Raw genomic sequence first — 16,025 nt, 5'->3', positions numbered from 1 at the left:
ACTGTTTATAATATTAAATATTTACATGACAGTAATGTGGACTTAATTAATTAGATGCCTCTGTTTCATTGAATAAACACATTAAATCTAAATTACGTGACCCAGGGAAAAATAAACAAACGATTAATTGGTATTACTACGTCGTGATATCATGATTACTTTTATGAGCGACGAAGTGACCACGTGACATGATTACAGACGACGGCTTTAGGCCTGGCGCGCTTTTAAACTACAAACTTTATCCGTGTTGTGTGAAGTTGAATCCTATTGGTCACTGAAGGGACCGCTGCAGCCAATAGCATCGATCCTTCTAACATACTGAAAAAACTGAAGTTGTCCTGTTTCCTCGAGTGGTTACGTCTGAATACGGTGAGCCTTTATTAAATTTATTGTACTTGTTTTATCTAAAGCTACCTCTTGGTGATATAATCCATATTAATATTCACATATGGCGGATTTCAACGGGGGGAGACAGCTAATGTTAACTTTTAGTTTGTCGCCGCCATTATACCACCGAAGAAGCATAGCCCGCCTTCCTCCTTCGGTCATTTCTTCTTCTTCTCCTTGTAGCACAAAGTAAGCAACACTGGTCCAGGTGGTAAATTGGGTTTAGTTGCTAGCAATTTTAGCTTCGACGTCTGCTATCAAGGGATCAACATATGCTTTTTGTAATAGCATACAAGCTGGCTAGACAGCTAGCTACTACGTCAGGGGAGGTTAGCCATGGTGCTAACAGAAAAATGGCCATCGTTGTTTGTTAGCAGCACATTAGCGTTGTCGGCTAGAGCTTGTTTTCGCAGCTAGCTAGCCGCTGTCAGTCTCGGCTGTCATGCTGGTTAACTCAGGCCAGTAGAACTATCATTAAGGCGCGATATTAGCAACTGGTTGCACCAACCATGTGTGATTGTTATCTCTGTCTGTCGTAGCCGACACTAAGTTAGCAGCGGACTGATGTAGCCCCTGCACAGACATTCATAAATAGCTAACGTTGCTGTTCAGCGCCAGGTCAGACTATATTTCTGGCCTGTTGGCAAATGTTGCTTTCCCGTTCCTGAACAATAAAGCCAAAGTCTACGATGGCAAAGCATTGCTGATTTATACTGTTCGGTGACTTCATAAAAGCCAGTGCTGACCATGACAGGATTAAGCAGGCCTTACAAAACCTTGTCGCTCTGTTGGTGACCCCTACAAAATGTTTTGAAATGAGCCTTTCATGCTGCATAATGTGAGGCCACTCATATGCAACTGCTTTGCCCAGTTGATAATCCGCCTTGTCCCATTTCAGCCTTGACTAAGTGAGTCAAAGACAATCTGTACCAGGACAGTAAAATGTCTTCCTAAGAAGAGTTGGTGTGGCATTTCATTTGGCAATTATTATTGTATCATAGTTGACAGTGTGATATTAAAAAATGTATCCACAATTGTTTAAATTATCAAAGACGCTCAATATTATTTGTATAGATGTTAACAGATTAGAGGTTTTCATTCTGTGTCACAGGCCACTAACACTTTCTAAAGTGAGCCACCCTTGTTATTTCATTATTTTTCCTTTCTGTTTCCTTATCTCCAGCTAAATTTAGTGCCCATCAAATGTGCCATGTAATCCTGTTTTAGTACAGTCTTATGTTGCAGTTAACATGATAAAAGGTCGTTTAATGATGCTTTCTTTTATACACATTTGTTTAAAGCAGTATGAGGTCCGATTAGTATCCAGTCAGTGACAAAGATTGCAGTCATTGTGTTTTGATCATAGTTCCATTCAGCAGCATAAGCTAGACTGCACTTCCAGGGGGTCCAATTACAGCACAAACCTAATTGATGTTGGAGCTAAATACCAACTTGGCCTATGAAATCAGAAAGCAAGAAAAAGACTTGGCAGGGTCCCTACCTGAGCAGCAATGGTCAAAATAACAATTAGTTCAGACTCGGCTACTGATGACTCATCTCGGCAACCCTAGAGGTAGCCTCCTGGCAGTTGAGTCCAAGCTGTTGTCATGATTATATATGCAGGCACTTCTTTTCATCAGGAGAGGGCAATGTTCACAACCTAACTTCAAATGTAATGCACTCATGGCTATGTATTTGTATGAGGCTCACGTTGTGATATTAGTTTGATATTCCATGCATGTCGAGATTTGTGAACTGTTGCATCTTTATCTAAATCAGTTTTGCATTGCTGCACCGCTTATGAAATGTTTTTGATTTCCTATTCCCTTGGTAGCCATGGAGAGTTCGTCGGTGTATATGTGCTTCCCCTGCTACCAGGAGTTTGGCACTCTGGAAGAGGTACTTAAGCACCAATTAACGTGTACTGCTGAGGAAGACCAGGTGAACGCATCTGGAGTCACACCTGTCGCTGTTCAGATGCTACAGACCCGGGTAAATATTGACGCAATCATAATTTTCCTTTTTTGTTATGTGATTATGGTTCAGTGTTCTGAGTCACAAAATATACCCCAGATAACATCAACATTGTGACAGTGGGGCATGAAATGACCAGCAGTGTGACTGCACAAAGGCCTCTGAATCATGTCCGGTAAATGACATTGAAGTGACAAGTGTAACTTAGTCATAAATTGAAGAAGCTCTGCTACTCATCATAGTAAAAGTGACCTTCATCAGAGCACTTAACATTGAATTGTTTGTAATGATTTACTGACTCATTTCAACGCTTTGCTGTGTATTATTATCTGCTTTAGGGGCACTCGGACATCATATTTTATCACAGAATAACCACTATGTATATTTTTAGGTAATGATTATTAGAAAAGGTATAATCTGTGGTGTAATTGATACTTAACAGGCAGTTCATTGAATGCAGTTGTATTTTTCGACTTGATGTTTACCCAGGTCCATATATGGACCTTCATCAGTTGAAGCCCACATGGCGATCAAAGGTTGAGCTGCTTACAAGTTACAGGCCACACATCAAATTTCTACTGTGACGTTATTTCCACGTACACCTCACAATACATTCTATTGGAACATTGTCTGTATTAATGCTTATATTTAGTTATGCAAGTTGCTAATTCTCTACAGTAAATACTAATTCTAATCAATAATGTTTTGACCTCTATGATAAATAGGCAGTGGCTTTGCTGTAAGGCCAGCAGATTATTCAGTCGTTTTTCCCTGAGTGCCTCATGTACCAGAGCTCTGTCTAGAGTAATGGCAAAATAACACATTAGCACTTGTTTATCAGAGTAATGAGTCACTGCTGGGGAAAATAACTATAACAGGCAGAATGTGTCAGGGCTAAAAGCAGATTGATAATGGATTACATAGTGCAGGAGCTTTAAGTGACGCTTTATGTATTACAGGATGTATGACATGTTTCATTTTTTAGAGGCACTCTGGTGGTCTGCTGGAGTTTTTCCAGTAAACCTACAACCCTCTCCAATGAAGTGATCGGAATGGTCATATGATGCATATTTTTAGCTTTCAATTAACAATAGGGCTGAAATGAATATAAGCCAGTGCAGCATTTTCTATAGCTGTCTTCAGGCGTTTTTCATTAATTGAGTAAATCACTGTAGATGACAGTAATAAAGGCTGCAGGGAGAGGAGAAGCACATATGATAAAGGTCACAGTGTAGGGAGAGGTTTATGATGCCATATTTACATGGTGTGTGTGTTGAGGCCAGCTGAATCACCAGAATGTTCCTAGTGCTCCAGTAATAATAAAAAATTTGTTTTCAAGGGCCTGAAAATGGACATTTCTTTTTTTCTTTTGCGACAAGTCTACCCTTTTGCTTCTATGGGTGAGCTCTACAACCTGTGTCATTGCTTAGTGTTTTCCCTCTGTGCAATAGATGTATCCTTACATATTTAAATGCAGCTGCATTTCTATTGTTGGGCTCATAGTGGATTTGAGAGCCCTGTGGATTTTTACATAATTCATTGTATTCATTTTTTTACATTGTGTCCTGTTTAGAGTGTGTTCTTTTGGGACGCATTTCATTGAAATGCTGAGTTCTATTAATTTGAGTCTCCTGAAAGATGCTATCTGAGTTTGAAAGTTAAATAAAAGAGCAAGCTGTCCCTGTTTAACTTTGACACATTGACTTGAGTCTGCGGCGGAATGCCATTTTTTTGCTTTTACCATGACAGCTTCAGAAAGCCTTCAGGGTCAAGAGTAGTCATTGGCCCTCGTTTAGCAGTAAGGCATGACTGTCTGAGCATGTGCCCAGACTTTCATCTTTACAGTCTTCACCATGCGTCCATAAAGCACAGTGACACTTGTGATGGACAGATTGCATCCCGAACCGCCAGCGGGAAGAGGGGCATGAGAAATGCATCAGTCAGTTCCACCGTTTCTTGTGATGGATTGCACTTCCCTCTCATAGATGAATCAGTTGGAAAAACACTATCAAGCCTGTGTACATTATGGCTTCTTGGTTCTGCTATAAGCTTGTTTTATTGCAAGCTTTCACGCTTGATTAGTTAGATTACCTTAAGTTTTGTGTACATTATGCTGCACTTATATTGAGCAATGACTGTTCACTGTGCTTTTATAACACACCTAAGCAATCAATCAGCGTCAACCTTTACTTACGGGACTCCAGTAAACAGGGCTAGTTGTACTTGAGTACTTGATTAAGAGGGACAACTCTTAAATTCATGATGCCAAAATGGGATAAAACCAGCCTAGAGCTCAGAAAGGGGACAGTATTTGCTTGTCATGATAGAGAAGCCTCTACTGCTATTTCCAAGCATTCTGCAGTTTCTGGAACAGTGAAAAAAGGAGCAAGAGCCTCTCAATCCTTCCTGACAGTTAAACATGGGGTTGGAGGTATGACTATTTCATTGCTAATGTAAAGAAATCTGCTTCCAGTGTAGCTTTAGCAAGACTGTGAGTAACAGGTCAATACAACAACGCATTACTTATTGCACCATGTCGTTATTTATTTAACAAAAATGAAAGCAAAAACAAGATGGGGAATTCTCCTCGATCTTGTGGATCCATCTTAAGCTACAGTTACTTGAATGGAGTCAGTGTCTCATCATTACAGCCCTTTTCACCAGGTCCCTTTTCAATGACTTGGTTCATCAGAAGTGCACCTGTCCTAAATTACCCCAATTGAACCTTTTTTGGGTTCCTTTTTGGGCCAAATTATCACCCATCTGCAAACCTTCTCATAGACCTTTAACTGTAACATCCACCATTAAGAAAAGAATAATTAGTTCAGAAAATAATATAAATTACATTGTTAAGTTTCCAGCTTTTGTAACTAATGTCAGTTAATCATGTTTCACCAATGTGTTAGTCTGATGCACTGAAATCACAGACCTAAAATAAAAACTAATTGAAGTATATGTGATTGAATATCCAAGTCAGATACATGCAAAGCTTTGTGATTTCTGTATGCAAGTGGGATAGAAAATGATTGTGCACTAATTAGCATGTTTAGTGTGAATTCTCCAGACTGCAGCCATCTACCATAAGTTAATGTGCATCATCCTGTACAGTAGTTCAAAAACCATAATCATTTAGGGTAGTTAAATTGCCGAAACTATGCAGCACAAAAATGATTCACTCTAATTACTTAGGTCAAAAGACTTAATTTAAAAAGGCAGACCCTGTACTGATTGAACGTCATTTTACATCCAGGTGAATTCACCGGTGAGGAAGGTAACGTGTTCCTCATCTGCTAAATAGGATTGTACCACATGACAGTAGCTACAAAAGTAAAGTAGAACTTAAAGGGTGATTTATCACCTTGGAAAATTAGTGCAGACTGACCTTAAGTGCACTTCTGATTGCGATCTGTACTTGATTAAGGAAGATGAATGTTACTTAAAGGTGTACGCGTTGCCAGAATGCTATCATATAATCCAGACCACACTCAGAGGTGGATACCAAACCAAAGAGCCATTAATTATTACATATGACTGACATGTTGTAGTGTGGTTACTGAGGCAGTTTTATACAGATTTAACCTTGACCTTGCTGTTCTGCTTTTATCATCCAAATGAATGGTGGAAGCAAATGTAAAACCCCAGTGGAGTGACCCATTTGGCCTTTGATAGTTATCTGCCAGGCTGAGGCCTTATCTTGGCTGTGTGGAGCGCTCATAGAGACCTTGGCTCTAAACACATGCTCCCCTAATTGACCTCCGTACCTCAACGCCGAATGTTCATTTCTCATTTGCTGCAGAATGAAACTGAAGGGGGAAAAAAAGATTATTTTTGCTTTGTGCTTCCCTTTTTTATCTCTGCAGCAACAGGTAATGACAAAGACAGCTGAAGTCCCACAAAATCTGGTTCAAGAAGGACAGTCCTTTGTACAACCTGTTAAAAGTGTATTCAAGCAGGCTGCAAGTGTTAAGTTGCCATCAGACCAACCCAGAATCCTCTACCAATGCGGGGACTGTGATGAACTTTTCAAAAGCCTGGACCTTTGGCAGCAGCACCGTAAGGAAGGTTCATGCCAGGATTCTGCCTCTCGGAGCAAGTCGAAACCCGATTCACCACCTGAGGCAGAGGCCTCCTCTGCTCAAAGCCCTTCAGCTCTAAATCCTGACGACGCCTTGCTCTTAAGCGAAACTATCGACAATGTTAAGCCAGAACATGTGGAAGAACCTGTACTGGAGGAGGAACAGGTGCAGAGGCAGCAGGAGGCAGAAACCTTGTCAGCTCAGAGCCCCGAGCCCTCTGTTTCTGAGGTGGCCCCTGCAACACCGAATCCGGAGGATTCTTCACCCAAGAAGAGAGGAGCATTCAAGAAGCCTAAGCCTGAGCCGGTGCTCCTGTGCGTGGACTGTGGCTCGTGTTTCGGCCTCGTATCAGAACTAGTCGCCCACCGCAAGACCAAACATGGCTTTGAGGAAGCTCTACACCGCTGCTCTGTGTGTGGGGAGAGCTTTCTAAACACCACCCTCTTTCTCTACCACCGCAAGCAACACAGACAGAAAGGTGAGGAAAGGGTGGTGGTGCTTCCTGAAGCAATCGCAGAGGAAGTTTGCACTCAGAGCAACGGGACTGACGATGGTGCAACTGGCTCCGTCGCCTCCACCTTTACGCAGCCGGAGGTGTTTATGTGCATCCAGTGCGGGCAGAGCTTTAATGGTGAAGACGGGCTGATTAGTCATCGTAAACAGAAGCATGGACTGAAGGAACCGCTACACAGTTGCTCTCATTGTGATGAGACCTTTATGAACACCACCCAGTACCTGTACCATCGCCGGGAGCACCGCTTCTCAGCAGGGGTGGAGGCGGTGGAGTCTCAGGATGCTCCACAGAACTCAAAGCGGCTCCTTTCTCCTCCTGCTTCTGCTAGTGATTCCGATTTGCCGCTTTCTAAGAGAAGTCGGCCCTCTATCAGGATCCTGAGTGGTAAGTGTTGCATTAAAGCTTCTCTAACACACGTCGGACAGGCTGCTTGGTGCTTAATAAATATTTGTGTGTCAGGAAACAAAGCTTCAGGTGTGAAAGAGGATTCAGAAGGAGGCGCTGGAGCAGACTCGGACTGCACCAACCACCCTCCACCCGCCAAGCTGCTGCAGGACTGGTCCCGCACATCATTACCCCACGTTTGCCCCTACTGTGGCAAAACCTTCACCCGGCGTGTCTTCCTGCGCACTCATGTGTTCAGCCACACAGGGGAGAAGCTCTTCACATGCAAGGTGTCAAAACATGTCCTTTCTTGATCTTGGGGGGGGGGGGGTTGCTTTGATGTTTATGCCATTATGTCATGCCACCAACATTGACATGGTGATGTAATACTTTCAAATGAAGGAAGATAAAATTTAAACCTCCAGCCTCATTATATTTGACATTCATTCAACATTTCTCTGTTGTCTGCACAGGGGAAATTGCTTTGAAAATTACAGACCACAGTTATACATGTGTCTATTGCCCTAATCCTTGTTATTGTTGTGAAGGTGTGCACAAAGTCTTTCACCAACTCCCAGAGCCTGCTGCGCCACAGCATGAGCCACACAGGCAACAGACCCTACAGCTGTGGCGTTTGTGGGAAAGGCTTCTCCCAGACAGCCACCCTGAAGAGACACCAGCGCATCCACACATCACTGCAGCCTCGGCGCAAACGTGGACGAAAGCCGGTACGAATTTCAGATAGTTTTGCAAATGGAGGCATGTTCAGTTTTACAAGTGAACAGTAAAATGAATGCATGAAGGTGCTTCTTCATAACCTTGACTACCAATGGTTGTTCTCCACTGCAGGCGTGCACCTTAGACAACGAAGGAAGCGCTCATCTCTTCGCTTGTCCCCACTGCCCCTCACGATTCAATACGGAGGATCAGCTTAACCATCACAAGTAAAAACATTTAATTGATTGAACAGATGTTATGTAAAAGGTTAATGTTGGTATTGTCAGGGCATTTGTCATTGCAAATCCTGTGTGCTGTGCATTAGGACCTCAGTTCTAAACGGAACCCAGTATGGGATTCAGATGAAGCCCCTCCCCTCTCTAGGAGCTGTAGCTGTAGCCGAGCCGTGTCTGACTACTGAGCAAGACCTTTAAGCTATGCAGCACACACTGTAACTTAGATCTCTGGGTGCCCTTGAGCCTCAGCCACACTGACAGACGGAGCCCTAGTAAATTAAGATGATAATGATAACAACATGGGGAGAGTCTGGTGCCGTCCTACCTGGCTAAGCAGCGGGCAGAGGGTGTGTGAGTTTGTGTGTATTATTTTGCTTGTGGCACGCTGGGTCTGTTTAGAACTTCATATCGCAGAGTTCAGGCTTTACAGTGTGGAGCTGCATACATATTTATTTTCACCAACAGTATTTGAACAGTATAAAACTGAACAAATCCATCATTGAAGATGTTTCCTCGTGGCCACAACCTGCTAGATGACATCCCCAAAACAGATCTTGAGTTATAAACATTTATAAAGATATTTATATCGAAAAGAATGCAATTTAGGCTCCCTTTTTATATGCTGAGAAACTGGAACCAGCTCTAGTCAGTGTGTGCCTACCTATAGTCACTCCTACTTATTAAAAAACTTCTGGATGGGAGGAGAGGTGACCCTGAGTGAAAATTAAATTAAATTTTCCAGCTGGCTCAGGGTCAGCTGTCCCTGAAATATTGATTTCTTTTGTCTATTTAACAGGGAACAAATATAGTCTGGCCCCTTAGTTGGATCCTTACCCGTCAACTCTAGCATCCTTTCACTGAGTTGTGTGGTTAAGTACTTACTTAGTATTACCTGTAGCAGTTCCAAATTAGCGGAGCATGTTCTACATCATCTGTGTTTGTTCTCATTATGAGAAGCTTCTCACCGAACAAGCGCTTTTTTTTTTCTCTTCTATGATGTGAAAGCAGTCTTGCTGCTGCATTAGGTGGAAACATCCTAACACCATTCTCCTCCCCTTAGGCTATATCCAGCGTAACGTTATGCAATGGATAAATATAGGCTTTCATGTCCTGACTCTGATATCTCCTAGTTTAGTGGTGTTCTTTTATCTTGAGCCATTATACTACCGGCTGATAACTCTTATTTAACCTGAAGCACAGCTGAGCACGTAGCTGTAGGTAATCATCCTGTGAGTCACTTACAGGGTGGCCTTTTAAAAGTCAGACTTGATATTTACAGTTTTATAAAAAGTTTAAATTAGGGTCTATATTAGGTCTTAGATGTATTACTGAAGCCTGTACCTGTGTGACAGTCTGTTCAATTTGTCTTTGGTCAGTATTTGGTAAATTGGTAAATAATCATATTTGTCCTGTTTGTGTGTTTTAACAGACTCCTCCACACCAGTCACCCCTTCCCTTGCCCTGAATGTGGAGAGGCCTTCAAACGCAGGAAGGACCTGGACCTGCACTCCCTTACTCATCAAGGTGAAAGTTCAGGGCAAAGTCTGATGAATATTGTTTACTTTGCCTTTATTTATTCACACATTTTACATTTTGTTTAAATAAACAATTCCCTTCCCTGTTACAGAAGATGGTAACTGGCTTAACTGTACAGCTTGTAGTGAATTAGTATTGACTAAAAACAAACTCAGCAGTGTCAACTTTGTGATCTGGCTATTCGCAGACATACAGTACAGCCATGTTGTACGTGCATTGTTGCTTAGGAGCATTGATGCATTAGGTCAATGACTTTTATTGATTTGTCTCCCATGTGGATTGAAAGGGGAATAAATGAATTGGGTCAACACGTTGACACTTGGCAACCTCATTAGTTAAGCTCGAGGAGCTGGCGCGCATCTGGGGTCAGAGGTACGTAGCTGCTCTGAAAAAAGATGACTGGAGTGATTGATCCATTGATTAGTCCAAGGCCACAGGCTGAGATTGTCCTTATTAAAGCTTTAATTAGAGAGCCCCGTTGAGCAGCAGAGTGGATCACCCCCGCCAGGCCAGACAGTACAGATGGTTAGCAGTTTGCAAGATGTTGGCATGGTGACCTATGGACACTCCGGCAAACCACCGGTGTCAGCGATTTCCCAGCCAAGCTTGCAACCATGTGAGAGGGTACTGATAACTGATGAAGTGATTAGCCATTCAACGGAAAATTAGTTTTTAGCATTTTAACTGCCTTATTTTAACAAAAAATCTACTAATTTCATCTGCTTTATAGCATAATGAATGCAATATTTTTAGGCTTTTTACTTGAGATTCAACAAACTAGCAATTTGGAGCTGTCCGGGAAAATTGGCTTTCTGGTTTTCTTTTTTCTGATAAATGAGTGTTTTCAGTCTGAATGCCAGAGGAGCTGTTCCATAAAGAGGTTACAGTTGTCTGGCTTGAAAATTATATTATCTTGTATCAGTGGGAGCACAGAATACAATAAAAAGTCTTAGTGAAGCCCAGTACAACACAAGGTTACATTTTACATTTCATGGCATGTTTTTTTGGAACTCTCCCTACTTACTAATAGTCACAATCATGTTTATTGATGGCAAAAAATGGCTTCATCTGGATGTTTGCCCGTTAGCAGCACCAGCCATTTCTGCATGTACCACCTGTCACTGCACAATTGTTGGCATGACGTCCAACAATCAAGGGCTCAAACTACCAGATATTAGCATGGCACAGTAGCCGCTTGTTGTATGAGAATATAATATGACCACCTGTCTTAAACTTGACACTGTTCCACTGCAGACAAGCAGCCAGCGACGTGCCCCCACTGTTCGTCACAGTTTGTGAACCAGACAGTGCTGGAAATCCACCTGCAGCGTTGTCCTACCACAGAGGAAGAGAAGAACGCTGGCCGTGGACGGGGTCAGGGCCGTGGACGATGCACAGGACAGGTTAGGGGCTTTTCTTCTTTAGATTGAGTCATTGCTAAAAATCAATCAAAGCTACATTTAATGTGACTGGTGTATCAATTTATTTTCACCTTTTTAAAAATTATTTTTGGCATTTTCCCTTTTACTGGATGTTTGACATTTGAGGCTGACAGGAAGGTGTCGGTAGAGAGAAGGGGGCGACAGCTAATAAAGGTCTTCAGTTGTAATTGAAGTGTGACGTGGTTACGTCACATTAAGACCGTAAAGACTCAAACCTTTGCTCCTTTTCTTACTGCATTTTGTTTACAATCTCTTTCGCTCTCTGGGTTGTTTCCCCTCTCTCTGTCTTTATTTCTCCCTCAGATTGAGTGTGACCTCTGTGGCCACCGATGCATGACCCAGGAGGGCCTCGACCTTCATCGGCTATCCCACACGGGCCAGACGCCCCTCAAATGCCCAGTGAGACCTTGCCGCCGCAGATTTACCTCCAATAGTGCCCTGGAGGAGCACGTACTGGCCCATTTCCAAGGAACGCTCGGCAAGTCCAAAAACCGACCCCGCTTCCGCTGTCAGATCTGCCTCAAAGAATTTGCCTACAATTCCACCTTCAGCGTTCACATGAGGACACATACTGATGAGAGGCCCTTTGAGGTAAGTAGGAGGCTGCTGTGAGGTGATGTGTCTGCCTGCATAGAAGGGGAACTCTCCCAGCCTTGTGAATTACATTTTGTCCTTTTTCATACAAAGTTTTCTTTGTATTCCACGTTGACACCCAGCGCTGCCTCATTCTCATGGTCACGCCCGATCGTAGCTGTGGCCGTCTCTGCTTCCAAGCCATGGTCATCTGCGCGTGTGTGTGTCCTGAGGGTGTTTCCTCCCTCCCTGTGTACCTGTGATTAATGGCAGGGCTGAGTTAGGGCCTGTCAGCTCCCCTCTGTGCCTGTTACTATTTTGAGACTCTCTCCCTTTTTCTCTGCCTCTCTGGTGACAAGACAGGACATCAGCTATAGACCCACCCAAACCCATCACACCACATCCGACTGTAGAAATTGATTTAATGTTCAACTCTCAGCCATATATATATATCAGCTATGCGAAAACTGATGTTCAAGCAGCACTGGCCATCACACACAGTACAGCTATATTTGAATTCTACTTTAAATGAAATGTACTGAGTGTTGCTAAGTAAGCGACTGTATTTGCTGTTGAGTGTGTAAAGAACAGACTCAACGGGGAACCGCAATCCCACTCAAACTGCATGAATGACAACAGGGATTACAATTGTACAAGATTCCCTGTAACAGCCTGCTAAGCACCAGCAGTCATTCTTTTGTAGCGCTTCAGATCAATTATGTAATTTTAATTCAGTGTCTGCATTGATGCGAGCGCAAATGCTAGGGGTGGCAGGAAAGGTACTGTATTACTGTTAATCCTTTCTGTCCAATAAGATGATAATAAATGCGTTGTCCTAATCATCTATTAAGAGCAGATGATGAATGTTCTGTCATATTTGCAGGATTTCTTAGTTGCCTGATTAGTTAAATGAATACAACAAGGTTCTTTTCAGTGTAACGCACATCGTTGCTTTTCCTCCTGTTTTTCACTGTAACCTTTTCCCTCTGCTCCTCCTTATCTAAAAGTGCTTCATCTGCAGTAAAATATAGGGAGAAGTGTAGCAAAATATTAATTGCACACGAGTTATTGCACTGGCACAGTTATAAACTGTACTTTACACTCCTTCCTCATTTTTTTTTGAATCCCTCCACTAGTGCACCACCTGTGGGAAGCGCTTCCGCCAGCTGCCCCATTTGCAGGACCACGAGCGAATCCACAGCGGTCTGCGACCTTTCTGCTGCTGGATCTGTGGCAAGAGCTTCAGCGTAGCTGCCCGTCTGACCGAGCACGCCCGCACCCACAGCGGAGAGAAGCCGTACCCCTGTCCTCACTGTCCTGCTGCTTTCCGCTCTCGCTCTAACCTGGATAAACACATCCGGCTACATGGAGACCTACCTGTGGAAACCGCTGAGCAGGTGGCGCAGGAAGCTGAGGCCGCCCAGGTCCAGAAGGTGTTAGAAGGGGCGAAGGTGCTGTCTTCTCTGGCCGCCACAGGGGAGGTTGATTCTGGCTCAGTGCAGACGATCTATGTCCTGCAGGGGGCCGAGGGAGGTACCGAGACTGTAATGATCCCGTCTGATCAGCTCAGCGCCATGGAGGGAGCATCACAGGTTGTCATCCTGCCCTCCTCTGTGCTGGGAGCTCAGACAATTACTGTTCCCACTATTACCATGGATGGAAATGAAATCACCATGGTGGAGGCATGCCAGTCACCACAGCATGCTATTGAGTTCATTGTGGAGGAGACTGTATAAAGGCGTTTTTTAAGCTGTTTTGGGCAGAATGACAGGGTTGATTTAGTTAGTTAAGAACCCAACTGGAGGATGCCATTATCCCCTTATGTGTATATTGTTTAATACATTTCTAAGTTAGTTTAGACACTTCTTTCCTGTTAAGTAATTCAAATCTGCTTTTGTTGTGGCGCAATCAAAGTTAATGCTATTGTTAAAACAGTGTAAAAGCAAATGAAAGCAAAGCTAATTTACAGATGAAATGACACGAGGAAGTGGCTTAAAGTTGTCTCTGAAGCTGAATGTAAAGAGGTTGTTAAATTGACTATTGCTTCTATACAGGCGTGCATTCACAGCCCCTATTTATTAGGGCAAGGCTAGTGTTGGCCCATAAAACATTTTTTTTTATAATAAAACACATCAGCTTTCTGTGTGTGTCCATTGTTTTATAAGGTGGATGACACGAGGGCATTTCTCCCATCTCATCTGATGTTGAGCTTTATTGGCCCTGCTGTGAATTGCCACATCTGCGTTGACAATATGAGGTTTTCTAAAAAATATATAGAGTTACACGGCACTAGTCAGTGTACAGTTTTTCAAACCGTTTCATCGCCCAATGTCACGGACACTGATGTTAGTGGAAGACGGAATGAAATTGAACTGTTTGTATGGATCAGTCCTAATGTTCCAATCATTTGTAGGACATTGTGTTATTGATTGGTTTTGTGCTCTAATTAAATACAATAATAACGGGCATGGTGAGATTTATGATGATTTAGCTGAAGAACAACATTATGCAGTGGCAAGTAGTGTAATGAAATTATCCAGCACTTGCTGTATAGTTATCAGAAATAATGATCCCATTCGTGTCTGAATGGGAAGAGATATAATATGAAATAAGTTTTGCCAGCGCTGCAGTTGCCCATTATAGGCTTCTAAAGTGCACTTTATGGGCTGTCTCCCACCCGGCGATTGCTGACAGGGGGGTTTAAAACCACACACACACAGAGGCACTCAGTCTTGGTTTGTTTTTTATGTCATGGAGGGAAAAATGCTGATGATTGTGTGGGAAACAGAAATGGGGAAATAGCGGCATTTCAGCAGAGTGAGGAGCAAATCAGACAATATGGGGCAAAAAGAAGCCAATGCCAAGACCTGAGCTGCTCCTTATTGCTTTTCCGACAGAATCAACAGGCAGTGTTAAAAAAAAGCTGCTTCTTATTGGCTTCATAGCAAATGTGAAAAAATTGTTGTGGTGAAGTTTCCTTTAACGAGACAAATGGAAAACACAAGACAGACGTGTGGATTTGGTGATAGCGACGGCGTATGACCATAAACCTTGTTTTGGTTTGTGCTTTGTGTCATTCTGGGTTAGAGGTGAACATGGTTTACACAGAAAGAGAATCTTGGCTATACAGTTTAACACATATTTCACAGTGTGACTTTCAAACATGGTAAAAGCGGGTTGCCTTCACAATCAAAATAATAAACACCACGATTTAGTTATCTTCAAAATGCTATACAGTCATAGTCAAGGACACTGCAACATGGATGGCACTGAAGATGAAGCCCTTTGCATCAAGGTCAATATGCAAACAGAGCTTATTTCTTGATATAGAAAAGACACTTTATGAAAATAAAGAAAAATGCTTTAACTCTGCCTGACGTATTTAACGTACAGACTTTCTAAACACACACACACACAGTCAGGAAGGAAAGCGCACGTGCAGCGGCCGCTCTCACCCCGGGCGTCTCTTTTATTCGCCCCTCTCTTAAACACTATAAATACCCCAGCGACCCCCACCCGGGGGGGGGATGTGCAGCTTCAGCTCTGCCGGCAGGAAACTCGCTGACGCCACCGTGTCCCCTGCAGGTGGAGGACGCCGGTCCTGCCGGTTCTGGTTCCGCCTGCAGGTGGGCTGAGCTGGCGCAGCGCCGCTGCCCGCGTGTGGATGTCATCTGGAGGTTTGTCCTTTGTTTACTGGCAGGTTGTACGACTTGAGCGCTAAGTGTTTGTGCTTTAAGTTAAATGAGTTTCACCCGTTCATCATCATCATCATCCATATCCGTTACGCTCAGTTGTGACTAAGCCTGACAACCTTTTTACCAACTATTTATGTCACTGTGAGCGGTAATAACACATTTGAGGTTATGTTCTTGTTACTGTTAGAAAAAAAATGCAAAATGAATGTTTTACCATTTGCTGTGTTGCCTTTTAGTGCCAGACCCAAATGAAGTCTATAATGATCTGTATAAAGAATTCACTGCAAGTATAAAACTAGGTTACAGTATCCTGAGGGTACATTATAATACACCGATGGAAGACGCGCAAACTTACAATCCACTAACCACTAAGTACCCGCTGTTGGTGCGTCTTTATTGACATCTTCACGGGTTAGAGATCCTGGGTACAGCTTTGTTTCCACGGCAACGCGAACAAAACAGTTCTGGAGAAGAGACCTAATTTAAAACTG

The 16,025-nt window shown here is 43.0% G+C and overlaps 1 protein-coding gene across 2 annotated transcripts; it reads left to right on the top strand.

Annotated features, from left to right (window-relative positions):
* Positions 1 to 213: 213 nt before the first annotated feature.
* Positions 214 to 14,305, top strand: znf574 (zinc finger protein 574). 2 transcript variants are annotated; one of them, XM_029129850.3, is made up of 10 exons: positions 214 to 369; positions 2,222 to 2,379; positions 6,222 to 7,335; positions 7,411 to 7,625; positions 7,884 to 8,063; positions 8,185 to 8,279; positions 9,718 to 9,812; positions 11,079 to 11,227; positions 11,570 to 11,857; positions 12,976 to 14,305. In XM_029129850.3, exons 2-10 carry the CDS (start codon positions 2,224 to 2,226, stop codon positions 13,573 to 13,575), a joined length of 2,892 nt encoding a protein of 963 aa, XP_028985683.1. In that variant the 5' UTR covers positions 214 to 369; positions 2,222 to 2,223; the 3' UTR covers positions 13,576 to 14,305. The 2 variants fall into 2 exon arrangements, with proteins under 2 accessions (XP_028985683.1, XP_028985684.1); XM_029129851.1 differs by lacking the exon at positions 214 to 369 and adding an exon at positions 436 to 576.
* Positions 14,306 to 16,025: the final 1,720 nt, after the last annotated feature.

Source organism: Betta splendens, chromosome 16 (assembly GCF_900634795.4).
Source record: "Betta splendens chromosome 16, fBetSpl5.4, whole genome shotgun sequence".
NCBI lineage: Eukaryota > Metazoa > Chordata > Actinopteri > Anabantiformes > Osphronemidae > Betta > Betta splendens.
This window is presented reverse-complemented; position numbering and strand designations above follow the sequence as displayed.

Coding starts and splice junctions, on each gene's coding strand:
- znf574 (XM_029129850.3), top strand. CDS start 2,224: ATGGAGAGTTCGTCGGTGTATATGTGCTTCCCCTGCTACCAGGAGTTT. Junction 2,380..6,221: donor TTCAGATGCTACAGACCCGG/GTAAATATTGAC, acceptor TTATCTCTGCAG/CAACAGGTAATGACAAAGAC. Junction 11,858..12,975: donor CTGATGAGAGGCCCTTTGAG/GTAAGTAGGAGG, acceptor TCCCTCCACTAG/TGCACCACCTGTGGGAAGCG.